The sequence below is a fragment of the Nicotiana tomentosiformis genome, chromosome 1 (assembly GCF_000390325.3).
Source record: "Nicotiana tomentosiformis chromosome 1, ASM39032v3, whole genome shotgun sequence".
In the NCBI taxonomy this organism is placed as follows: Eukaryota; Viridiplantae; Streptophyta; class Magnoliopsida; order Solanales; family Solanaceae; genus Nicotiana; species Nicotiana tomentosiformis.
This window is the reverse complement of record NC_090812.1, coordinates 150,622,814-150,650,678: the sequence shown is the minus strand read 5'-3', so window position 1 is coordinate 150,650,678 and position 27,865 is coordinate 150,622,814. Positions and strand designations below refer to the sequence as shown.

General features: G+C 36.8%; 2 protein-coding genes across 2 annotated transcripts; one reads left to right on the top strand and one right to left on the bottom strand.

Moving 5' to 3' along the window:
* Positions 1 to 285: 285 nt before the first annotated feature.
* Positions 286 to 648, bottom strand: LOC138891585 (uncharacterized mitochondrial protein AtMg00860-like). The gene has a single exon (XM_070175144.1). The coding sequence runs from the start codon at positions 646 to 648 to the stop codon at positions 286 to 288; it is 363 nt and encodes a 120-aa protein (XP_070031245.1).
* A 16,750-nt stretch (positions 649 to 17,398) lies between these two features.
* On the top strand, positions 17,399 to 27,551 carry LOC104110705 (cinnamoyl-CoA reductase CAD2-like). Its single transcript, XM_009620246.4, has 6 exons — positions 17,399 to 17,571; positions 18,919 to 19,088; positions 19,771 to 19,962; positions 25,200 to 25,362; positions 26,455 to 26,641; positions 27,186 to 27,551. Exons 1-6 carry the CDS (start codon positions 17,460 to 17,462, stop codon positions 27,331 to 27,333), a joined length of 972 nt encoding a protein of 323 aa, XP_009618541.3. The 5' UTR covers positions 17,399 to 17,459; the 3' UTR covers positions 27,334 to 27,551.
* The last annotated feature ends 314 nt before the right edge of the window (positions 27,552 to 27,865 follow it).

Genomic DNA, 27,865 nt, shown 5'->3' with positions numbered 1-27,865 from the left:
CATTAATCCAAGTATAATGCTTTTGTGGTTGTGTTTGTAATGTAATGATAAAAGACCGTAGCTCAAAATCAGTAACCCAACTTCCTTCAATCTCCTTCCACAGCTAGATATTTTTTACCATTTTTATACTGAATCTCAAAGTCAAATGGTACTAATTTAGAAAGCCATTTGATCTGTGAATCAATGTGTAACTTTTGTTCCAGGAGATACTTGAGACTCTTTGGTCGATTTTTACCATGAAATATTATCCTAAGAGGTAATGGGACCACTTAGTCACAACAAATACTAGAGCCAGAATTCCCTTTCATAGACTGATAAAATAACATGCCCAGGAGCAAGTCCCTTGCTAATAAAAGCAATAGGATGATCATTATGCATAAGAACAGTCCCAATTCTTGTACCACTTATATCTGTTTCCACCACAAATGGAAGGCTATAGTTAGGCAAAGCTAGCACATGAGCAGAAGTGAGGGCTATTTTCAACTCCTTGAAAGTTTGTTCTGCAGCTTCAGACCAATTAAAGTTATCCTTTTTGACCAGATCAGTTAAGGGTCTACTAATGAGTCTATATCCCCTAATAAACTTTCTGTAATATTCAGGCAGGCCAAGGAAGCCCCTCAACTGCTTAACATTAGTAGGGTAGGCCATTGTTGCATTGCATCAATTATTTTAGGATCAGTTGAAACACTCTCAGCAGAAATAAAATGACCCAAGTATTCCACTCTAGTGACTCCCAAAAGCACACTTAGATTGTTTAGCTAATAAGCTATGTTGTACCATGGTGTCAAAAACTTGCTGCAAATGCCTAGCATGATCTTGCAAATTGCCACTGTATATTAAAATGTCATCAAAAATACCATGACAAATTTCCTAAAAACTGCTGGAATAAGTGATTCATCAAGCACTGGAAGGTAGATTGGGCATTGATTAAGACAAATGACATTACCAAATATTAATAGTGCCTCATGTGTGTTTTGAAAGCTGTCTTTGGGATATCATCTTCTACCATTCTGATTTGGTGGTATCCAGATCTTAGATCTATTTTAGAAAAAATGGTTGCACCTGCCAACTCATCTAGTAAGTCATCTATAATTGGTATGGAAAATTTGTCCTTGATGATGCACTGATTTAGCTCCCTGCAATCTACACAGAGCCTCCAAGACCCATCCTTTTTGCCTACCAAGATCACAAGTGATGAGAATGGGTTATTACTATATTAAATTACTCTTTGTTGCAACATCTCCTTCACAAGTTTTTCTATGATGTATTTCTTCATGGCTGAATATCTGTAGGGTCTAATGTTAACAACTTTAACTCCTGGTTGTAAGGGTATCTTGTGATCAAAGGGACCACTGATTGGAGGTAGTGAAGCAGGTTCAGCAATGACATGTGGATGCTTCCTAAGGAGATGCTCAATATGAGATGGAATGTTATGCTCCTTGTCCAGATGAAAAGCATTAAGCTGATTGTTACTCGCTGATGTAGGCTGATCTGCAATCACATGTAACATAAAGAATTGCACCTCATCCCTTTTTAGTTTACCCCACACGTTTGGAACTGAGCACCTTGTATTCATCTGAGACTCCCTTCAACAGAAGGAACTTACCCTGGTAATTGAATGCCATAGTAAGCTCAGAATAGTCCATAGTAACAGGCCTCAAAATTTTTATCCATAAAGTACCCAAGACAAAGTCATATATTCCCACTGGAAAGAAAATCAAATCAGATGAAAAGGTAGTGCCCTGCAGAATCCACTCAAAGTTCCTAACTACTCATGATGTAGCTTCCAAAGTATTATTTCCTAGACTAAAATATCCTACCTTAGTAGGTTGAACTGTGCATCCCAACTTCTTAGTAGATTCTTCATCAATGAAGTTGTAAGTGCTTCCACCATCCAGTAGAATCTGTATAGGTCGTTTGTCGCTATATCTAGTCACATGAATAGTCTGAGCACCATGTAAACCATTAAGAGCATACAAGAAAATCATAGGAGTATCACCTTCAGTTGTTGACCACTCCTTCTTAGGTGAATCACATTCAGACTTAGATAAGGTCCTTCTAGTTCTAGTGATATTGGCAATATTAGGAGCCGGCAAGGCTAATTTAGACATAAGGGCAGAAGTAGGTTGGTTAGGTTTATGTAAGGAAGGTTCATAAGATGGTATTTTCACAGGAAAATAGGAGCTGGTTGAGAAATATTATTTCTGAGCTCTAGCATTAGCAGATAAGGTGGCTTCTGCCAATCTAGCTAGTCTGTAGGTTTTGGAAAGTGTTTGAAGCTCATGCATCTTAACAGAGTTCACCAACTCCTATTTTAAACCTCCCAAGAAACATGAGATAGCTTGGCTAACAGATAGGTCACATTGAGCCAATAATCGAGCAAAAGCAAATTGAAGTTCTCTCACAGAACCAGTTTACCTTAATTGCTTTAATTCTAACATCGGATCCAAGAATTCTTCACTGAATATTTCCACCAAATTAACCATATATTCATCCCAATTAGGTGGAATTACTGAGTCTCTACATTTTAGATATGATTGGTGTCACACTAGACCCTCATCATCTAAGTTCATTGCGACCAAGTCCACCTTCTAATTATTAGGTGTATTATCAACGGAAAAGTATTGTTCAGCTCTATATAACCAAATTTTCAAATTCTCCCCATTGAATCGATGAAATAACAAGTTATGTCCACGACCATTAGAGTTAGTGCAATAAGGGTTAGGACCTAGAATACCTTGTCTCAATTGAGTTCCAGGTTCTCTGTTGTGGAAGGTGGATGCACTCTCTCGTGATTGTTGTTGTAGATGTACACTATCAATGGAGTTTTTGAGTGAGCTAACCATTTGAATCATCTTTGCATGCTTGTGTTCCATGTCATCTCTTAGATCCTGTATTTTCTAGTCAATTATAGCTCGCGGATCCACCTATTGTGCTTCTAAATCTTCATATTGCTCTTGTAGGCCGGGGACTGGATTTTCAGTTGCAACATCCACTGCTTTGCGAGGACCCATTGATTGCCGATATTTGATACCATATGATACCAATTTGGTATCCAATTCCACCAATGGAAAAGTAATTCGAGACTAGAAGGAAGAGGAAGAGAGGGGAGAGGAGAAATTAGAGAAGAAGAGGATCAGATTTGTATTATCACCAAATGCATAAGGATCTTTATTATAGTCATTTCTACTTATACTAATCGATAATTGAATGAAATTCAAAAATAAGAAATGCACAAAGTGTGACTCCTACTAACTAAATTTCCCTCCAAACTAAAAATTGAAATAAAAGCCCACCTGCCGTTTGAATTTTTCGAGTCAGCTGCCAAATCATCAATCCATGTAACTTGCAGCTAGTATTTGTGTATTGGGGGCGGATATAGAATAATAGGAACGGGTTCAATTGAATCCATAAATTTCGACGTGAGACATAAATTTTTATGAAAAAATCTATTGATATGTAAAAAATAGTATATATGAACCCATAACTTTAAAAATATAATGGGCTCAATACTATAAAACTTAAATATTGAACCCATAAAATTTAAATCCTGAATCCGCCTATGTTTATCTAACCGATACTATTTATTCACCTTCGTGCGTGGAACATGTAGGTTTCACATTATGTATGGAGAGGCATGCACGCACACAATAGAAAAAAAATTAGCCACAAAAGGTGTTTATTTAAAAACTAATGAATCTCATATATGTCTTGCATATATACTTTTTAATAGGTAATTATGGTCAAGTAATATGTATTTTTACTTTGATTTATCAATTCTTAAGATTATTGTATACTTACAAATACCCGCGTACATGTAAGTTAATATACTGGAGTTCCAGTATAATATATTATACTGGAGTTCCGCATACATATAATATGCTGGAGTTCCAGTATAATATATGGGAGTTCCAATATAATATATTGGAAATCCAGCATAATATACTGGAGTTTAAGTATATTATACTAGAACTCTAATATATTATGCTGGAATATTTTTCGGATTTTGAACAGTGTTTTCATTCAGATTTATCTTTACATGAAAAATGGTAATATTTTAATTACTTTTAAAATTGTGGCTATTTTTCAATTATCACATCTAAATCTGGCTATTTTTGAATTTCTCCCAAAAAAAAAAAAAAAACTTTATCCAATGTAATTTTCTGTGATAATAAAGCCTTGGCCCGCACATAAAGTGGTATCTTCCTCCTTTCGGCTTTCATTATGACCCATGAATCATGATGTTGCCATCTTTCTGATACAAAATGGTACATTTTTCTTTAAAATAATATTCTGAAGAATTCAAGTTCTTCCCTTTATCCTCCTTTTCTCATCTACGTTTCCATAGCATTAAAATGAGGGTTAATACATAAAAAAATTCCTAAAATATTTATGTTTTGCAACTTTTAAACTTTAAATTATGAGGTGTTACTTTTATCCTTTCAATTATATCATTTTATCCCTTTGTGAATGGATTAATACTCATCTCACTAAACTCATTGACACTGAAATTCCACTATTTTTGTTATCTTTATTGTGGGGTTAGACAAATTTAATTTAATTCCTTCTCTTTGCTAAAAGGAATCGATGAAGAATGGATTATCAAATTTCAAGCATATGCCTAATATTTGATTTAGATCGAACCATACTATTTATTTCTCTACTATAAGCACTAGTCCAATAATATTGCATTAATTTGTCATGTTAACAAATTTAACAACCAACTCTAGTCTTCTTTTCTTTCCTGATATTTATCTTTTGTTAGCAAAAATTGATTTATCTATATTTTCTTTTTGAGTCCTATTTGATATTACATTAGAAGAGTTTTCAGAAAAAATATCTAACTTTCTTGATACAATCACCTATATATGAGTATTTAGTGTGTAAAATTTTATTAGTTTTATAAAATTCTGGAACAAAATATTTTTTCGGATTCGCAAAAAAAGTTTCATATCGAAAGTAAACGCTTCTAACAAATGCAACTCTCGGTCGATTTTGCTCTTTGCTACTTGACATTATGACAATTATGTAATTTTACCAGCCCTCCTGTCCCACCTCTATCCCCAACTATATTATAAGCCACTACCTAGCCCTTTTTAAGCTAAGTTTGTATAGGAGATTAGTTGTCCTTGTGAAGATATTTTTCAAGGAAAAAATATCCTGTCAATAGAATATTTTTTCTTTGCTAATCCCACAAGTAATAAATGATCCGATATGGCCCTCTGATCCTCATTGATGATGATTTAAAAATTATTAGTCTATTTAATCGGTTGTAACATGTTCTTTACAATCTTCATAAAGTATAAATTTACATTATTATTATTATTATTATTATTATTATTATTATAGTCAATTGCCCGTAAAAAAGTTATAACACAATTTTTATTGTTATTTTAAGGTTATCGATTTATATCAACTATAGGCGGTCTTTTTATTCTATCTTAAAGTAACTTTATGATGTGAAGTTCACTATCAATTCTATCATTCTATGAGACCGTTTGGCCAAAAAACTTTTTCGTTTTTTTTTTTTTCCAAATAATTTTTACTTTTTTCCGAAATCAGTGTTTGACCATAAAATTTCTAATTTTCACTTGAAAATGAATTTTAAAATTTTTCGAAAATTAAAAAAAACTTCAAAAAAACTGTTTTTCAAAATGTTCACTCAAATCACTCATAAAAATTTAAAAATAACCAAAAATTATATTCATATCAAAAAACAACTCTAATTTTCAAATACCAATTTTAATTTTTTTTCGGAATTTTACAATTCTTCCAAACGCCCACTATATATGCTAATGCAGAGATGAGGGAGTTAATTTTGTGGAAGGGCCATCCAATTTTTTAAACCACTAAATGGAAGTTCAGATATGGAGTCGTTGTTAATATGGAGCAATTTATCCTCAAAGTGGAATTTTCGGTACAATTTCAGATTAGTCCGGTCCAAAAACGGATATATCTATTGTTTCACTATCATTGTCCTTAAACTTGTTTCTTGTTTGGAGATCAAAAAAGAAATAAATAATTTTGACACACTAATTAAATATAGTTACAAATCAAAATTATCTTAAAAATTTATAATTTTTAGACAAGTCATGTGAATGAATTAGTGTATGTTTGGTTTGACGATTTTTTTTATAAAATAATTTACAAAAAAATAAATTATATTTTTGGTTTAGTTGCTCGAAAATGTTTTGAAGGAAAAGTTTTTTCACGAAATCACTTTTGGAAGTCATATTTTTCATAATTATCTCAACCCTAAACTTTATATTGCTCCAATCAATACTTAACATTATTATCAATATTTAATACTTAAAATTTTTATTATAATAATATTCTATTTTCTAATATTATTATAAAATTTTAATAAAATATTTCCACTCTCCAAATAAACGTAAAAAATAAGTCATTTTTTGGAAAACATATTTTTGGGGACAAGCCATATCTGACACACCTAGGGGTAAAATGAGAGTGAAAGTTTTTAAAAATATTTCTAAAATATAAAGGTGTCAATCTTTATGTCAAGGCCCGAAAATTCTAACATGCCGTGATGGCGCCTATCTCAACATTAGGCAAGCTGATAACCTCAATAAACCATAATTTCTTTCAAGTTTGAAAACATAATATTTGAATTTTCATAAAATAATCTCACAAATTACTGACATAAGATACATTCCCAAAAACCGGTGTCACTAACTACATGAGCATCTAAATGATAATAAAGGCTGACTGATAAAAACACTGTCTGAAAAATATAGAACAATACAACAACTAAAAAGAAGAGAGTCAAGTTCTGCGAACGCCAAGCAGCTACCTCGATAGTCTCCATAGATAAAGCTCTGAAAAGCTAGCAACCGCCGTGTCCGGAGATACCTAGATCTGCACACGAGTTGCAGGGTGTAGTATGAGTACAACCAACTTAGTAAATGACAAGACTAACCTCTGCGCTGAAAGTAGTGACGAGCTCCGCAAGTACATTCCAATATAAATAATAATAATACAGAAATGTAGGCATGCTTTCCAGTTCATCAGTTGCTTTCAGTACAAATAAAACAGATTAATTCTAAATAATACGAGGAATATGACATCTCTGTATCTACATGCCAATGTACATACTATATGTAATGCACCTTAGTGAAAACTCCGTATACTCACAATCTAAAATACTCAATCACTTGGTACTGTATATGGCCAATCCAGTCCACGGAAAATTCATCCCAAATATATATATGTATATCTATCAACTAACAGTCAGTCAGTCACTCAGTACTGTATAAAGCTGATCCAGCCCAGGGGAAGATCCATCCCCGAATATCAATGCTTCGGGCAAGATCCATGCCCAGGGAAGATCCATCCCAGATATATATATATCAACTATGCTCACTATGGGGGTGCAGACTTCGAAGGGGCTCCTTCAGCCCAATCGTTATAATAGTCACATCCAGGCATAAATAAATAGATATAACTATCACTCAGAATCTCCAGTCTCTCGGACTCTCAATGACATGAAAAATCAACCCGACATGATGAGATGAAGTATCAGTGAATGACAAAAGAGATTGAGATATGATATGCAAGTGATAGATGTGACTGAGTACAAAATTATAAATTTAAACAAATAATTCAACAGCAATACGACCCGTGTGGGTCCCAAAATATATCGGCGCATAGCCAAATCATGATCTTTAACATGAGTCTCAGCTCAATTTTTTAACACGGGGAGGATATGCGGATAATGATATTTATTTAATTATGCAACTCCACGAAATCAATTTAAGTCACAATTTTTATGATGCACGCCCACATTCCCGTCACACAGCATGTGCGTCATCTCCAAACAATTCATACAACATGAAATTCAGGGATTTATACCCTCAGAACCAAGTTTAGAAATGTTACTTACCTCAAACCGCATAATTTCTTACTCTGCTATGCCCTTGCCTCGCGAATTGGTCTCTAAAAACCTTGTATCTAGCCACAATTAATTCGATTCAGTCAATATAAATTATTGAAATTAATTCCATAATAAAATACTAATTTTCCAATAAAATTCAAAATTTAACTCAAAAATCGCTCGTGAGGCCCAAGCCTCGGAACTCGACAAAAATTATAAACTATGAATGCACATCCAACCACGAGTCCAACTATATAAATTTCACCAAATTCCGACATCAACTCGGCCCTCAAATCTTCAATTAATTTTTTTGAAGATTTCTACCATTTTCAACACAATATTTACCCATTTAAACTCAACAATCTTTCCACAAACTTTATTGGTACGTGTATGTATAAATAATACTCTTACACTCAAGAATCATACTCCCAGTCACCCATCTTTACCCAAGCTCGAAATTGAAGAATTAGGGGAAGAAATTCTTACCTCTTTGAAGCCTTAGCAAGATCCTTGTGAAATCTTCCAACCTTGAACAAGAATTGATGGATAAATGACTAGGTTTTCTCTTTCTCTCTCTAAGATACTCTCACCTTTCTTTAAAAATATCAGATTTTTGCTCCAAAAGAGCCCTTTTTGCCTTAATATACCGAAATAGGGTCGGATCAAAAATTAGAAAAATTGAAGCCCGACGCGGATCTCCTGTCACATATGCGATCACATAATGCTTCTGCAGCCCGCATAATGGGTCGCAAAAAGGCCCTCCGGAACTGGGCAACACTGTTTGAGTCTGCGGCCGTTATGCGGTCCGCATACCTGTTCTGTGATCGTATAATGCACCGCAGAACTGGTCTGTGATCGCATAAGGCGCCGCAGACCTTCCTCCAAACTTGCCCCACCTCCGATTCACTCTGCAATCATTATGCGGTCCGCAGAGTGATTCTGCGACCGCATAGTGGGCCGCATAAATGACTTTTTTTGGCAAAAGTTTTCCTTTACTCCCGGTGCATTGTTCAACTCAAAAGGTCCGAGCCGCGGCGAGCAAGCTCGTCGCAAAGAATTTCTACAATTCTCAAACACATAAACCCAGTTCGGTACCACGAAACATTAATTTCCTTAGCAAATATTTTTCGGGGTCGTTACACATACGTCAACATCCTGTTAACTTTTTTAACTTAAGTTCTAAACCTTGCAACTAAGTATTCAAATCATTCCAAAACCTCACCGGACCCGAACCAATTATCCCAACAAGTCAAATAACAACTGTAATCACAATTTGAGCAGTAAATGGGAAAACGAGGTTGTAATACTCAAAACGATCGGCCGAATCATTATATTCTCCCCCTCTTAAACAAACGTTCATCCTCGAACGAGTTTAGAATTATACCTGGAGTCTCAAATAGGTGTGGATATTTGCTCTAAATCTCCCGCTCAGTCTCCCAAGTAGCTTCTCCGACTGGCTGGCCTCTCCACTGCACTTTCACTGAAGTTATGTTCTTTGATCTCAACTTTCGAACCTGCTGGTCAAAAATGGCCACCGACTCCACATCATAAGTCAAATTACCATACAACTGCACTGTGCTAAAATCCAAAATATGAGACGGATCCCCGACATACTTCCGGAGCATAGATACATGAAACACTCGATGAACACTCAATAGACTAGGCGGCAATGTAAGTTCATAAGCCACCTCTCCAATATTCTTAAGTATTTCAAAAGGCCCAATATACCGAGGGCTCAACTTGCCCTTCTTCCCGAACCTCAACAATCCCTTCATGGGTGAAATCTTGAGCAGAACTTTCTATCCAACCATGTAAGCAACATCACAGACCTTCCTGTCAGTATAACTCTTCTGTCTAGACTACGCCGTGTGAAGCCGTTCCTGAATCACTTTGAACTTCTCCAAAGTATCCTGAACCAAGTCAATACCCAATATCCTAGCCTCACCCGGCTCAAACCAACCCACCGGAAACCGACATCATCTCCCATATAAATCCTCATACAGAGCCATCTGAATGCTCGATTGGTAGCTGTTATTGTAAGCAAACTCTGCCAGTGGCAGAAATTGATCCCAAGAACCCCCGAAATCTATAACGCAAGCGCGTAGCATATCTTCCAATATCTGAATAGTGCGCTCAGACTGTCCGTTTGTCTGAGGGTGAAATGATGTACTCAGCTGAATCTGTGTACCTAATTCTCGCTGTACTGCTCTCCAAAACTGTGATGTGAACTGTGTGCCCTGATCTGAAATAATGAACACTGGCACGCCGTGTAGGCGAATAACCTCACGGATATAAATCTCAGCCAACCTCTCCGAAGAATAAGTAGTCCCAACTGGAATAAAATGCACGGACTTGGTCAACCGATCTACAGTCACCCAAACAACATCAAACTTCCTCAAAGTCCGTGGGAGCCCAACTATGAAGTCCATGGTAATACGCTCCCACTTCCACTCCGGAATTTCAAGTCTTTGAAGCAATCTGCCCGATCTCTGATGCTCGTACTTCACCTGTTGACAATTTAAACACCGAGCTACAAACCCAACTATATCTTTCTTTATTCGCCTCCACCAATAGTGCTGCCTCAAATCCTGATACATCTTCACGACACCTGGATGAATGGAGTACCACAAACTGTGAGCCTCCTGGAGAATCAACTCATGCAAACCATCTACATTAGGCACACATAGCCTACCCTTCATCCGTAATACACCGTCATCCCCAATAGTAACTTCCTTGGCATCACCGTGCTAAACTGTGTCCTTAAGGATAAATAGATGAAGGTCATCATACTGACGTTCTCTGATACGATCATAAAGAGAAGACTAAGAAACCACGCAAGCCAAAACTCGGCACGGCTCGAAAATATCCAATCTGAAAAATTAGTTGGCCAAGGCCTGAACATCCAAGGCTAAAGTCCTCTCTGCTACCGGTAGGTATACTAAGCTGCCCAAAATTTTCGCCTTACGACCCAAGGAATCGGCCACCACATTGGCCTTTCTGGGTTGATAGAGAATGGTGATATCATATTCCTTAAGCAACTCCAACCACCTCCGCTGCCGCAAATTAAGATCCTTCTATTTAAACAGATGCTGTAAACTTCGGTGATCGGTATAAACTTCACAATGGACACCGTACAAATAATGTTGCCAAATATTCAAGGCATGAACAATAGCTGCTAACTCAAGGTCCTGGACCGGATAATTCTTCTCATGTACCTTTAATTATTTGGATACATAGGCAATCACCCTACCGTCTTGCATCATCACTGCGCCGAGACCAATAGGCGATGCATCACAATACACAGTATAAGACCCTGAATCTATAGGCAACACCAATACTGGGGCTGTAATCAGAGCCATCTTGAGCTTCTGAAATCTCTCTTCACATTCATCCGACCATCTGAACGGAGCACCTTTCTGGGTCAATTTAGTCATAGGTGATGCAATGGACGAGAAACCCATCACAAAGAGACAATAATAGCCGGCCAAGCCGAGAAAACTTCGAATCTCAGTAGCTGGAGATGGCCTGGGCCAACTCTGAACTGCCTCTATCTTCTTCGGATCTACCTTAATTCCTTTACTAGACACTATGTGTCCCAAGAATGCCACCGAACTAATTCAGAACTCACACTTACAGAATTTGGCAACAGTCTCTCCTATTTCAGCCTTTGTAATACAATACCCAACTATTGTGCATGCTCCTCCTAGCTACGTGAGTACACCAGGATATCATCAATAAATACTACGACGAATAAATCAAGATATGGTTGGAATACACTATTCATCAAGTGCATAAATGTTGTTGGGGCATTGGTCAGCCCAAACGACATCACGAGAAATTCATAGTGACCATAACGAGTCCTGCATACCGTCTTTAGAATATCCGAATCCCGAATTTTTAACTGGTGATACCTGGATATGAAATCAATTTTGGAGAATACCCTCGCTCCCTGAAGCTGGTCAAATAAGTTATCAATACGAGGCAAAGGATACTTATTCTTGATTGTAACTTTATTTAGTTGCCTGTAATCGATGCACATCCGCATAGTACCATCTTTCTTTTTCACAAAAAGAACCGGTGCACCACAAGGCGACACACTAGGCCTAATAAACCCCTTATTTAGAAGTTTTTGAAGTTGCTCTTTCAACTCCTTCAATTCAATAGTTGCTATACGATACAGAGGAATAGATATGGGTTGTGTTCCCGAAACCAAGTCGATACCGAAATCAATATCCATGTCGGGTGGCATATCCGGCAAGTCTACAGGAAATACACCTGGAAAGTCTTGCACTACCGGTACTGAATCAATAGTAGGGGTATTTGCATCAACATTTCTCACAAAATCCACATATGACAAACACCCCTTCCCCACCATAGATTGGGCCTTCATGTAAGAAATTACTCTACTGGGAACATAATCTAGAGAACCTCTCCATTCGACCTTTGGCAACCCCGGAATTGCCAACGTCACAGTTTTTGCGTGACAGTCCAGAATAGCATGACATGCGGACAACCAATCCATACCCAGGATTACATCGAAATCAACAATACTAAGCAATAAGAGATCAACTCTAGTCTCCTACACGACCGATACACACGGTTTATAATAATAGTATCTCCCACCGGTGTAGATACACGAACAGGTGAAACTAAGGACTCACGAGAAATATCCATATAATGATTAAAATACGATGATACATACGAATAAGTGGAACCAAGGTCAAATAATATAGAAGCCTCCCTGTGGCACACTGAGACAATACCTGTGATCATTGCATCTGAAGCAACAACATTTGGTCTGGCAGGAAAAGCATAGAATGGGGCCTGACCACCACCTAATCGGTCTCCCCCTCTTGGGCGACCCCTAGCTGACTGAGCCCCACCTCGAGCTGGCTGGGCAGGTGGTGGAGCAATTGGTGCAGAAGTCGTAACATGATTCCTCTGCTGAATTGGACCTCGCGTAAGGCGGGGACAATATCTCTTTATGTGGCCCAAGTCTCCACACTCAAAGCAACCACTCTCTGAAAAGGCTGGTAAATACTGAGGCGGACCTCGAGAACCAGAATAACTACCAGAAGAACCTGGCACAGATGATTCCTGAACTGAAAGAGCACAAGGCATACTCAAGGCTGGAAGTGCACTAAGAGATGACTGACCCTGATGAGAACTGTATGAACCATTGCTGGATGATGCACCACGGTGAACTGGACAACCCATTTGAGCGTGTCTGTAAGGACGACCCCTGTTGTGGTAGGACTACCCTCCAGAAGGTACCCCACTAGAACCGCCTGAACCTCGAGGCCTCTTGTCCTCCCTCTCACCACGCTCCTAGCTACGGACCACCTCTATCTACTGAGCAATGTCAACCACCTCATCAAAAGTGGCCCAGATACCCTCTACCTAGTCATAAGCAACCGCGGATGATACGTGAGGCCATCAATGAACCTCCTAGTCTTCTCCTTATCAGTGGGAACCAACCAAACTACGTGATGGGCCAACTCAAAAATCTCATCTCGTACTGCGTCACAGATATGCCATCCTGACGTAACTGCTCAAACTGCCTGTGCAGCTCCTCTCTGTGAGACTGCGGCACAAACTTCTCCAAAAAGAGAATGGAGAACTCCTGCCATCTGAAGGCAGTCCCATAAAACTGAAAAGTAGTGAATGAAACCCCACTGGTCTCCAGAATACCCGTTGTTTGAAGCATCTGCTGGCACTTATCCAGAAAACCCTGAGTATCCTCTAACTCAGCACCGCTAAATGACGAAGGTCGAAGCCTCCCAAATCTCTCAAGTCTCCTCTGCTCATCATAAACCATAACGGGGACTACCGGGACCTGAGCAATTGCAACCGGCTGGACTGGTAGTGCCCCCGGTATCTGAAGTCCCTCTACTACATGCTCTGGAGTATGGGCGAAAGGGGTATGAGTACCTCCCCCGACCTAAGAAGTGGCTGGTATGGCCTGAGCCAAAACCACCTGAGCAAGGCCAGTGCAAACTGTCAATATCTGAGCCAAAGCCTCTTGTAGGCCTGGAATCTCAATAGGCATAGCTGGTGCCTGAGCTGGTCCCGTCGGCTCAACTATATCTAGAATCTGCTCCTGAGCTGGAGCAACTGGTGGTGCTACAGGTGCTGCTCCAACTGCTGTACGAGCTACACCTCGACCTCTAACTCGTCCTCGACCTCTACCACAGCCTCTACTATGGCCCCGACCTCTACCACGACCCCAGCCTCTCGCGGCCCTAACTGGTGGAACTGGTGGCTGACCGTCTGATCCGGTAGTACGTGTCCTCACCATCTGTGAGAGAATAGAATAACAGAAATTTAGTTTCCGGAATCAACAAATTCGTATGACAGAATGCAAGAAGGTGAAATTTTCCTAAGGATTCGGCAGCCTCTCGAAGATAAGTACAGACGTCTCCGTACCGATCCGCAAGACTCTACTAAACATGCTCATGACTCGTGAGACCTATGTAGCCTAGGCTTTGATACCAACTTGTCACGACCATAAAATCCTAACCTGTTGTGATGGGGCTTATCTCAATATTAGGCAAGCCGATAACCTCAATAAATCATAATTTCTTTCAAGTTTGAAAACATAATATTTGAAATTCCATAAAACAAATCTCACAAATTACTGACATAAGATACATTCCCAAAACCCGGTGTCACTGAGTACATGAGCATCTTAAATAATAACAAAGTCTGACTGATAAAAACACTGTCTGAAAAATGTAGAACAGTACAACAACTGAAAAGAAGAGAGTCAAGGTCTGCGGACGCGAAACAGCTACCTCAATAGTCTCCATAGATAAAGCTCCAAAAAACTAGCAATCGCCGTGTCCGGAGGTACCTGGATATGCACACGAGGTGCATGGTGTAGTATGAGTACAACCAACTCAGTAAGTAACAAGACTAACCTCTGGGCTGAAAGTAATGACGAGCTCTGCAGGTACAGTCCAGTACAAATAATAACAATACAGAAATGTAGGCATGCTTTCAAGTTCAACAGTTGCTTTCAGTACAAATAAAACAGATCAATTCTGAACAATACGGGGAATATGACATCTCTATATCTACATGCCAATGTACATACTGTATGTGATGCACCTTAGTGAAAACTCCGTGTACTCACAATCTAAAATACTCATTCATTTGGTACTGTATATGGCCAATACAGCCCAGGAAAAATCCATCCCAAATATATATGTATATCCATCAACTTACAGTCAGTCACTCAGTACGTTATAAGGCCAATCCAGCCCAGGGGAAGATCTATCCCCGAATATCAACGCTTTGGGCAAGATCCATCCCTCAATATATATTTATGGCAAGATCCATGCCCAGGGAAGTTCCATCCCAGATATATATATATATATATATATATATTTATTTATTTATTTTTTATTTTTATTTATTTTTTTTTTTTTTAACTACGCTCACTATGGGGGTGCAGACTCCGGAGGGGCTCCTTCAACCCAAACGCTATAATAGCCAGATCTAGGCATAAATAAATAAACATAACTATCACTCAGAATCTCTAGTCTCTCGGGCTCTCAATGACATGAAAAATGAACCCGACATGATGATATGAAGTATCAATGAATGACAACAGAGATTGAGATATGATATAAAAGTGATAGATGTGACTGAGTACAAAATTATAAATTTAAACAAATAATTCAACAGCAATACGACCTATGTGGGTCCCAAAATATATTGGCGCATAGCCAAATTATGATCTTTAATATGAGTCTCAGCTCAATTTCTCTAACACGTGGAGGATATGCGGATAATGACATTTATTTAATTATGCAACTCCACGAAAATAATTTAAGTCGCAATTTTCATGATGCACGCCCACATGCCCTTCACGCAGCATGTGTGTCATCTCCAAACAATTCATACAACATGAAATTCAGGGATTTATACCCTCAAAACCAAGTTTAGAAATATTACTTACCTCAAACCGCGTAATTTCTTACTCTGCTATCCCCTTGCCTCGCGAATTGGTCTCCGAAAGCCTCGTATCTAGCCACAATTAATTTAAATTAGTCAATACAAATTATTAGAATTAATTCCATAAGAAAATACTAATTTTTCAATAAAATTCAAAATTTAACTCAAAAATCGCCCGTGGGGTCCATGCCTCGGAACCCGAAAAAATTACAAACTATGAACGCCCGTCCAACCACGAGTCCAACCATACAAATTTCACCAAATTCCGACATCAACTCGACCCTCAAATCTTCAACTAAAGTCTTTGAAGATTTCTATCATTTTAACCCAATCTTTACCCATTTGAACTCAACAATCTTTTCACAAACCTTATTGGTATGTGTATGTATAAATAATACTCTTACACTCAAGAATCATACTCCCAATCACCCATATTTACCCAAACTCAAAATTGAAGAATTGGGGAAGAAATTCTTACCTCTTTAAAGACCGCATAATGGGTCGCAAGAACTAGGCAACACTGTTTCAGTCTGCGGCGTTATGCGGTCCGCAGACCTGTTCTGCGGTCGCATAATGCACCGCAGAATTGGTCTGTGATCGCATAAGGCGCCGCAGACCTTCCTCCAAACTTGCCCCCACCTCCGATTCACTCTGCGACCATTATGCGGTCTGTAGAGTGATTCTGCGACCGCATAGTGGGCCGCATAAATGACTTTTTTCGACAAAAATTTTCCTTTATTCCCCGGCACATTGTTCAACCCAAAAGGTCCGAGCCGCGGAGCAAGCTCGTCGCGAAGAATTTCTACAATTCTCAAACACGTAAGCCTAATTCGGTACCACGAAACATTAATTTCCTTAGCAAAACTTTTCTGGGGTCGTTACACATACGTCAATATCCGGTTAACCTTTTCAACTTAAGTTCTAAACCTTGGAACTAAGTATTCCAAATCATTCCAAAACCTCACCGGACCCGAACCAATAACCCCGGCTAGTCAAATAACAACCGTAATCACAATTTGAGCAGTGAATGGGGAAACGGGGTTGTAATACTTAAAACGAACACTTTAGGAACAAAAAAAAATGATACTCCCTCCGTCTCATATTATCTGTCATGATTCTCTTGTACACGTCTCTTAAAAAAATTAATTAGGATGGGAATTTTGACTACTTTACCTTATTCATATCTTAATATTTAATATTTCTTCAGTGGTATTTGAACAAAGTTTAGTATTTGTAGTTTTCAAGGATAATTATTACTAAGGGTAAAAAAAGGAAAAAGAGAATTAATTTTTGTGTTGTACTTCTAAAGTGACAAATAATTTGATATAATTATTTTTAGTAACCACGACTATTAATATGAGATGGAGGGAGTACCCATTCATGTTTTCCAAAATAGAAATTAGACCATACCCAAATAAATGCATAATCCAACCTTACTATATATATGCCTTTTAATATTAAAATCAAGAGATATACCAAATATAGGCTTTTAAATATTAAAATCAAGAATCCGAATAATACGGTGGTCCTATAAATGCCACATTTGTCACACAGATCAGACCACTCGGATAGTTTACCCAGTGCGGTAGGTGAAAAGGAAGAGACAAAAATGGCGACGAAAACAGTATGTGTAACAGGATCTTCAGGCTACATAGCTTCATGGTTAGTGAAGTTTCTGCTCCAGCGTGGTTATACCGTTAAGGCCACTGTTCGCGATCCCAGTTACGTTTGTTCTCTCTCTTAAAAATTCTTTTTCATTTGAATAGAATACAGAAAAAATGGATTCCGAACTTGTTAGATCATTTCTTTCTATGTGATCATTCTGAAGGATTTGGCATTCAATTGTATAATTTGAGTTGTTTTAGATAAGCTAGGGCTAATGAGTTTTTGATGATTATTTAGAAGTTCTAGAACATTCCAACGGTTGATATTCAAATTTTACTTTCTGTTTTTTTAATTTTATTTCTTATGATTGTGGTGTTTAGGTTAACTTGTGGCATCTCGACTATTCTATATACCAGTAACTCTGCCTGCCAACCAATTGCTTAGGTAGATGCATCACACACACACGCACACATATATTTATATATATATACAGTTGCATAGAGAGAGAGAGAGAGAGAGAGAGACACTTGCATACTAATGTAATAAATATTTTAATATTGAGTTGGCCTAAGATGGTTTGACTATGTTCTCTATAGACCTCCAAATGCGCGATCCATAGATGATACTATGATGATTGAAGGTGTTAAAAAAGAGAAGGTAAATGTAGAATCAAAGAAGGAAAGTATTTTAAGAGATCTACAAGCACTCAGAATCAATACAAACACAGCTAAGAATAGAATACATGGATGTAAATGATAGGCATATGGACTGGTTGGGAGTAAAGCTTAGTTGTTGTTACACTTATCTTAGGTTCCTGTATTTGTCATGATCTCTTTAATCTGTCTTGAGACTTCTACATCAGTGTAGGGATAGTATGAAATTTTGAGAACCTCTATTTTTAGAGATACAATATTTACCTTACGATAGTTTTACAAGTATTGGAATGAACTGGTTCCGAACAAACTTTTAATATTTGAAAGGCTGTTGTGTTTTTCCTCTTAGATAGACTAACTTAAATCAGTATATCACATACCTATATAACAGACTTAGATCAAATGCAAGCTTATGGAGCTGTTTATATGATTATATAGATACTAAGAATTTGTACTATTCCTTTGTCTTTTTCCGTGTTCAAACTGAATAATTTCTTAAATATTAAGATGCTTTTGCTCTTCTCGATTCAGCACAAACTGTTTTTCTGGAAGGAATATATACTGAAAATCATCAAAATTGAGTTACATTCATCTAGAAATATGAAGGCAGTGAGGACTTGCATGGACATAACAGTCTCATGCTTGAATATGAGATATTTAAGTAAAGATTCGAAGCTTCCCATTTGTTTGGAAATTTATAGTTACTACTCGGTGGCATATAGGATAAAATCATATTAAATAAGCTCTTCACTTAATGTTTTTGCTATTATGTTATATTTATTTATTAAGCATTTATGGATTCATCCGCAGGTGATCCAAAGAAGACAGATCACTTGACATCCCTTGATGGAGCTAAGGAGAGGCTCCACTTGTTCAAAGCGAACCTTCTGGAAGAAGGTGCCTTTGATGCTGTGGTTGATGGGTGTGAAGGCGTATTTCATACAGCATCTCCATTTTACCATGGAGTCAAAGACCCACAGGTTCATCACTCATTTTCCTGATAAATATGGTTTTTTGGGCCTTTTGGCTGTTGCTTTTGCAAGCTTGGTCTTTGGAATCAAGTAGTTGGTGTCATTGAAGCTTTTCCTTTGTTATTCACAAATTTCTGTTCTTTGTGCTAGCTATCCAGAGGTAATTCTTCATATCATTATGGTATTAGCTAAATGAAGAAGTTATTCCACCGACCCTTTCTGATTATTTTCTATACTATGCACGAGTCAGTTAGTAACTACCTGATATGAATTCACATTAAAAATACTGTAAACTTTGCTCTGTTACCTGATAAAATTGTATTTTCATATGTTTCACGAAGTGTATCTTTTTGTGATGGCTACAGGTCCTGCATAAACTGTTGCCTCTGAATTTGCTCAATAAAATCTTTTAATAGAATGTGTACTGATATTGAAAGACTTAAAATGTCGATTGGACTTTGGAGTTATACAGTTAAGCAAGAGCTGTGAAGCTATATTAGCTGTAGTACTATGTTTTCAGATACCATCTTAAAAGATTACTATTGTGCACCATTGCTACTTAATTGTAAGAGAATCTGTCCTATTAAACTGGCTATAGCCGTCTTGGTTCTGTTGGCCATATTTCTATGTTCTAGTTTTTTGGTGTTTCCATATGCTGATGTAATGGATTAACCCTACTCTCAATGTGCAGGCAGAATTAATTGATCCTGCACTGAAGGGGACACTTAATGTTCTTGGATCAGTTGCAAAGACGCCATCAATTAGAAGAGTGGTTTTGACATCATCTGTAGCAGCAGTTGCTTTCAATGGAAAACCGCGAACCCCTGAAGTGGTAGTTGATGAGACATGGTGGTCGGATCCTGACTTTTGCAGAGAATCACAGGTGCTTGATATGACTTTTCATTTTCCGTTAGCACTTAGCAGCACAATTGTTGGCATAAGCCCTTGAACAATAATTATTTAACTATTATGCTACGTAAACAGCGGGATCCACATTAAGCGACATGCTGGAAAATTTTGCTATATAACATATATGCAAAAACAAAAACTAAGATACATAATATTAAATGGAACTCCTTGACATCTAGTCCTTTCTGGTCCAGTGGTCAAGTGCCTTGCTTCTTTGATTGAGGTTAAGGGTTCAAACTTCATTGTGGTATTGTAGTTTTGCATATTTTAGCCCGATTTGATAAAAATGTATGAGGTCAAAGAGTCGAACCATCAACCTCATTCTGGTAATAATCAGTTAAACCACTGGACCAAAACTCCTTGTGTGTTGAGTAAAGTGATAATAAAAAATTCAATGTTTTAGAATTCTAATTTGGAAAAAACTACTTCTCCTCGTCTTCAATTTGCAAATTTTGAGCTTTCTAGATTGCTGCACTTGTTCTTCTCATCTCTCCCAGTTTGTCACTTATTCATCACTTATTTAAATGTTGACATTGCCTATGAAAATACCTAGTGTATGCATTGGTTTTAGCTTCGCATATTCTCATTGCAAAGTATGAATGAGAAAATTGTACACTAAGATGAGACAACACATATTCTCACTGCATAGTATGCAACACAATTATGAAGTCAACAACCAAAAATATACATTTCATAAGAAGCTTGACGTGTTATATGCAAAAAGCAATGGCGTATGCGGGATCTTACATAAGCGTTGTCTGCATTGTATCACAACTTGGCTTGTGTGGGTTTAACTGGGAGGGTAGAGGTTCTAAAGTTTTACTCCTTGTTCTAAATTGATTTTTGTTTTGCACTATTAATTGATATTTTGACAAAGCAATGTGGAATGACACCTTTTATTAAAGAGTGTCTATCACCAATGAAAAGAATATTTTCTTTCTACTTTAAACATTTTGGTCCCAATAGACTCAAAATCTCTTTTTTGCCCCGAAAAAGAGAAATGAGTGGTGCACAATTCTTCAACCTATACGATGCTTAGAGAATACACAAAAAATTTCTCGTTTATTGATCCTTCAATTCTACATATGCTGAGTGGTAAAACCAATGAAAGTCAACAAGAAATATATATCCGGGGAAAATCGATAGAAATAAATTGTTCAAAAGATTGAAACATCTCTAGTTTTGTACAACTAGGAGAGGAGTTTATAAGATCCATAGTAGGTTATTATTAGCACTGCATTTAGCACGCTAACAAATTAGCATGTTAGGGTAGATCAATCATCATTGAAAATGAAGATAGTGACAAATTATACATTTTCTAAGGTTTTCGGCACCTCCAAATATTCGCGTGGCATGATTCTTCCTAGTATTCACACTTTGAAAAAATAATTTGAGCTTTATAGCTACTTGTTTGGAATTATATTGATTGTTGTTTATCATAGCTTTTAAGGCCACCCCTAATTTTCCCATCCCACAAAGAATTTATCCATTGCTTGCAAATTCAGTCTCTTAGAGCCTAAAAGAACACTTGCGTTGCCGAGTTAATCGTTGATCAATCTCGTGATCCTTGTTAAACATCACTCCAGATTTTCTCACAAGTAGAACAATTCTGCTTCGTGTGGGCAGCTTGGAGTCCTTCTTTGTAGTCATGTTATATTTCTCCTTGAGATGTTTTACGTAATTTTTCAAGTGGCTAATTTGCGTTAAAGAGAATGTCTTGATCGACTCATAAAGTGCAAATAGTCATTTTTCCTCATTTCAATCCCTTTTCAACTTTGAACTTTATAATTCCCTTTGAGAACTGTGATCTCATTTTGCTTGGTCCACACATTTGAAAATGGTTCAGCTTTTTCATCATTTTAGTTAATCGATCGTTCCCCCTCATGTTCCTCTGTTGAAATACGTTCCCTCTTTAAAATTCGTTGGAGTGAAGTGCCGATAAAACTAGAGGAACTTGAGGGGACAAATCGATAAAGAAAAACGATGAAAAATTGAACCATTTTCAAATATCTAGACCAAGGAAGACGAGATTACAATTCTCAATGATAAAGTTTAAAGTTGAAAAAAGGGGTTGAACCAGTGCAAAAAGATTATAATGCTTTTATGAGTTGTTCGAACATTCTCTTCGCCGAAAATTAGTCGCAAAAACTCATTTGAAATTTAAAATAAGTCATCTTTGGAAAAAATATGATAATACTGTGAAGAGAAGGAGAACTCTTTGCAATTCACACGAGACATAGTTGTTTTACTTAAGTGAGAGAATCAAGGGTCTTGTTAACGAAGATCACGAGATTAAGATTAACTTAGCAAAGTACGTCTTCTTTTAGGCTTTACGATAGTTGGATTTTTAAGCAACAAATAATTTTTTTTGGCGAGTTAAAAGAGGTAGGGTGGCATTAAGAACTATGATAAGCAGCAATTAATATGATTTTTAGTAAGTAGTTGTGGAACAACTCAAGTTAGTTTTCAAAGTGTGCATCCTCGGAAAAATTACGCCAAATTCATATTTTTGAAAAAGGAAAAAAATTCACTTGGCATAATTCTTCACTTGGCAAAATTAGCTCGAGTTGTTCCGCACTTTGAAACCTCCAATATCCACCGTGCTAAATGCGGTACTAATAATCTCCTATTATGGAGCTCAAATTTTTGATAAGCTTAAAAATTATGCATAAATAGGTGTAAACTTCTCTTCTTTTTGTTTTTCTGATTCTCATGTTATTAAAAATTTCTCCTTAATGTGCAAAATTAGAGATGTTTTGGTCTCTTACACAACTTATTTCTATCCATTTTCGCTTCAAATTGGAATTTTAACGAGTTATGAGATGTTACCATTTACAAAAAAAATTAACCAGTTGTGAGACTTGTTGACCTTCTTTGTTCTTGCACTATATGTATACGCGAAGGACCAATGAACGGATAAGTTTTTGTGTATGCTCTAAGCGCGGTGTAAATTGAAGAATTGTGCACCACTCATTTCACCTTTTTGTGGCCAAAAAAGATTTTGAGTCCATTGGGACCTGAGATTTAATTCATAAAGACAGTATTTCTTCCCGCCAGTGCCAAAGACACCCTTCAATAAAAGGGTGTCATTATTGAAGGGTTTCATTAGCCACTTCATCGAAAATATCCACTAAATAATACATATTTGTCTATAAAATAATATTAGGTATATAACTAATGTTGAAAATAGTGCAAAATAAATATCAATTTGGGATAAGAAATAAAACTTTAGAACCTCTGAACATCAAAATAAACCTCTATGATTCCAAATAAACTCATATACAAGCAGAGTTGTGATAACAAGCCTACCCTGCTAGCATAAAATTTTGCATACGCCACTGCACATAAAGTATTAGCAATGATGTTTTACGATTCTGATTCTTCAACTTTTTCCAAATCGATGTAGTTGGTGTGCTAAAGCTGTGAGATTTTTTCCTTGAGTAGGTAGTGGAAAGGCCAACAAACTGCACACCCATGTCTCATAAATTAAGGGAGAGCTTGACAACCAAAGTTATGGAGCATTTTGCTTTTGCATTTTGAGATGGGTAGAACGTTAATGCAAGAGCAGAGTAAACAAAAACTGTCTGGCTGTAGCAACTATAGTAAATAACTGCAATTCTTTTCAAAAAGCTAGGGCTTGAAAGTGCTTCTAGCAATTTTCTATGGTTAAATAAGAACTGTTTGTTTATTAGGCAGTAGGATTTGGAAGGAACTGTAGGATGGAGCGAGAAATAGAGCTTGAAGAAGTAACTAAAGGAGAGAAAGAAGAGAGGAGTAAAGAGATACAACAAAAGCAAGATAACTCAGTCACTTTCGCAAGTGTCTGCAAGTTTATGATATATCCTTGCTATGCAGGAGCTGTGACTGAGATACTCATCCCCTTTCCTGTTCAAGCTTATGTTTACCTATGTGTGTGATGGAAAGGTTCTGGGCCAAGTTACTGGTTTAGAAATTGAATAGGTTTGATTAATCTTTGGCTTGCAAAATACTTCACTTCTTTCTAGAAACAGAACCAGATCTCTTTTGGTAGCATGTTGCTATAGAGTAGTGAACACTAATCACAATGCGTTCTTAATCTGCACAGAACTCTTCTTGGTTTTAGTAGGGCCAGATGCAATTGTGGGTTTGCAATATTTGTTTAGTTTCCCACCCTAATGATGCAATTCAAAACCTTAAGAACAGATGGCGTTCATTTTTTCATGCTTTGGTGAAACAGAGGATTTGTTGGGAAAAGACAGAAAGCAGCAGTAGAAGTTGGTTAAAACTAGATAAATAGTTTATATCTGCTTGTTGTGAATGTTGGTGCTTTAGCTTAAGGATGATTTTGGTGACATAACCTTTTAAGTAACTAAAGTCGAGTTGAATGCTTTTTGCTACAAAATCTTTATACCAGGAATGGTTCTGTCGGCTAAAAAATGGTTGAAATTCTCCAATATATGGAGTGTTTTTATGGCAGGGGAAACTGATGGTAAAGCTCAATCACTGTATCTCAACCATTGGGTTTGAAATTTGAACACAGTTGAATTAAGTTCTATTACTTGAATACTCCATTTACTTTAACAATTAAATCATTTGCTTATCGAAGAAGTTATGTAGAGTGTTTAGTTCACATCTTCTTATAAATTCTTATCAAAGCATTAAAATCAGATCTGCATAACTCTGCTCATTACGGACACTACTTTGTGCCCATCTGCATAACTCTGCTCATTAAATGATCAGACACTACTTTGTGCCCAGATTAGGTTTTTTCTTTTCCTTATTTCTTATCAAGTTTATCTTTAGTTCTTGGTTATCTTAAACATGTCGTTTACTGTTGAGGAGGATCTTCTGAAGTGATACTTAATCATTCTGTTTTAGATTTCACATATTTAAACTTTAATCTTTTATTTTCTGATAAGCATCTTTACACATTAATCTTCTATATGACAATGAGCGCAAGGTGAGATTAGCTGTTTGTTCTTGTTGAAAGCTTTTACATTTCGACCTAATGGATCTTCTAATACCATTGTATTAGAGTAGCCCATATTTTTATTTTTATTTTCTTGATAAGATAGAGTAACACATATTTTACAGACCACAATACCTGGAAAACGATGAGGACCTGGCTTTTAGCTCTTTTGGAGTCTTAACCACTTCTCTCTCTCTCTCTCTCTCTTTAATTCTTTTTATTTGAGGAGCTAATTACCGATCATCTTGTGTTGCTTTTACCAGCTCTGGTATGTACTTTCGAAGACATTGGCTGAGGATGCTGCATGGAAGTTTGTGAAAGAGAAAGCTATCGATATGGTTACGATAAACCCAGCAATGGTTATTGGCGGTTTGTTACAACCAATACTTAATACAAGTTGCGCTGCTGTCTTACAACTGATAAATGGTATGCTTGATTTTGAAGCAGCTGGTTTGTCTTTGATCTGTCATCTGCAACTAGGATGTTTTACCTTTCGACTCGTCTTTCATGAATTTAAAATATAAAAAAAGGAATCACGATTTGTTACCTAACTGTTTTCCTAAAATTTCTCTAGAATGAATCTGACAAATCAATATGTCTATTTCTGTTGATTCTGATGATTTCAGAAAATTAAATAGGTCTTCGTACCCTTTTTTTCTTACAGTATCTTTCTTCAATCTTGACGAGTAAACATCACAGACACTAATTATACTGCATTACAATGATTCGTAAGATGTTTAAAAACTTTTTTTTTCCATTTGCATGACTCAAGGCACCTTGTAAAGTCGAACTTATTAATGTCAAACAATTATTTCGTTTCGTCTTGTTCGTATCAATAGGTTAGAGATACTTCAACCTTGTTTCTGCTTGCCAATGGCACATCTCTGATAACTATTGCCCATTTATTTGGAAACGATATTTTTAGGAGGAACATTTTGCGTATTGATCAAAGCACACTAGTACTATTTTGACTTGTCTCAATTCCTTCGAACAAGAGAGTTTTGATACTTTTGAATCTGCTATATAAATTCCACTTCTTACTTGCAGTGTGCTCTTTATGATCTCTGCCAATGGAAGAGGGATGGTCATGTAGTTTGACTGGATATTGAATTTAAGATGTAATTTGATTTACCTATTATAGTAGCAGTGGACAAAACTCCCAAAACAATAGTTAAAAAGTTAATATGACTGAGAAATTGCTTCAAATGTTAAATTTAAGTATAAAAAGAATTTGAACGAAACAGTTTGTATAAATTGATATTATTAGAAATCTATCTCATATTTGGGCATCCTGAATAGAAAGTGCATCATATATATTTGGATTTAGGATTGGAAGGAGCAACTGTTAGGGCTTCCTTTTTCCTATCTTCTTCCTTATTTCCTATCTAGTTACTTCTTATTTTTTGTTTTAATAACTGTACTTGGTAGTTTGTTAATAAGTTTATTTAACATCCTGTTCATGTTACTATGATGCTATGTTGGAATTCATGGTGAAGTTTCATTTTTGCTTTATGGCAGGTGCTGAAACATACCCAAATGCTACACTTGGATGGGTTAATGTGAAAGATGTTGCCCTCGCGCATATTCTAGCATTTGAAAATCCTTCAGCTAATGGTAGATATTTAATGGTTGAGGCAGTTGCACACTACTCTGAGTTAGTGAAGATATTACGCGAGCATTATCCCACAATGAAGCTTCCAGAAAAGTAAGTTTCTTATTTGATATGTAATATATTCAGTGAGGTTTAGGAGTGGCAAACGGGCGGGGCGTGTCGGATATGGTTCGGGTCGAATACGTGTAATGAAAAAACGGATAAATTATCGCGGATAATATGGGCCATATTATCCATGACTTCTTGAATAGGATCACTTTTGGAGAATTTCTAGTCTCCCAAACTAACCCCCAATTTGAGGCTTTACAAACGTAAAAGTTAAACTCATTGGTTATCCATTTTCTAAATTGATAATATGGTTCTTATCCATATATGACTCGTTTTTAAAAAGTTCATTATCCAACCTATTTTTTAGTGGATAATATGGGTGGTTAACTATTTTCTATTAACCATTTTGCCATCACTAGTAAAGTTTATCTCGGTGATATCTGCATCTTCGAAATGTGATGTTTTGAAAAATGGGTAGAGCATGCTCTGCTAAACAATACTGAAATTGGTGTGGATAATAGCTGAATTCATATGGTTTACTTCTTGACATTGTTTTAGTGGCTCAAAGTTTTTCGATTAAACTCTGCAGGTGTGTTGATGATAAGCCATTTCCTCCGAAGTACCAGGTTAACATAGAAAGAGCAAAGCAATTGGGTGTTGAGTTCACTCCCTTGGCTGAAAGCATCAAAGAAACTGTCGAAAGCTTGAAGGAGAAGAAATTCTATTCAGATGCTTAGCCTCAAGTGTGAAAGAGTCTGCAAATTTTAGAGAACATGCTTCTGTATTTTGAAGTCCACCATCCCTTGTGAAACTTGATATAAAGAAAACCTTTCTTACATCTTGGCCTGTTGAAGCTCCATTCCAGCCATGTTTATCTTTTGAATTTTTAAGTCATAAGTGATTCTTATTAAATTTAGCAACCTACTATCAAATGTGCATCTGGTCTGTTGTTTTACGTTTGTGCAAGAACTGTATATTCAAATAACAGCATGCGCGCTCCTCATTTATTCCATAAGAGTACATGCTATCGGCCTCCTACCTGCATAGTACGATTAGGGGTGGCAAAATGGTTAAAAGAACACAGCTAACCAACCACCCATGTTATCCACTAAAAAATGAGTTGGATAATGAACTTTTTAAAAATGGGTCAAATATGGATAAGAACCATATTATCCATTTAGAAAATGGATAACTAATGGGTTTAACTTTTACATTTGTAAAGCCTCAAATTGGGGTTTCTCAAGTTTGGGAGACTAGAAATTCTCCTAA

Excerpts from the sequence above, each read along its gene's own strand:
- LOC138891585 (XM_070175144.1), bottom strand. The coding sequence starts at position 648 with ATGGCCTACCCTACTAATGTTAAGCAGTTGAGGGGCTTCCTTGGCCTG.
- LOC104110705 (XM_009620246.4), top strand. The coding sequence starts at position 17,460 with ATGGCGACGAAAACAGTATGTGTAACAGGATCTTCAGGCTACATAGCT. Across the intron at positions 19,963-25,199 it reads ACTTTTGCAGAGAATCACAG|CTCTGGTATGTACTTTCGAA; the intron begins GTGCTTGATATG and ends TGCTTTTACCAG. Across the intron at positions 25,363-26,454 it reads TGTCTTACAACTGATAAATG|GTGCTGAAACATACCCAAAT; the intron begins GTATGCTTGATT and ends GCTTTATGGCAG.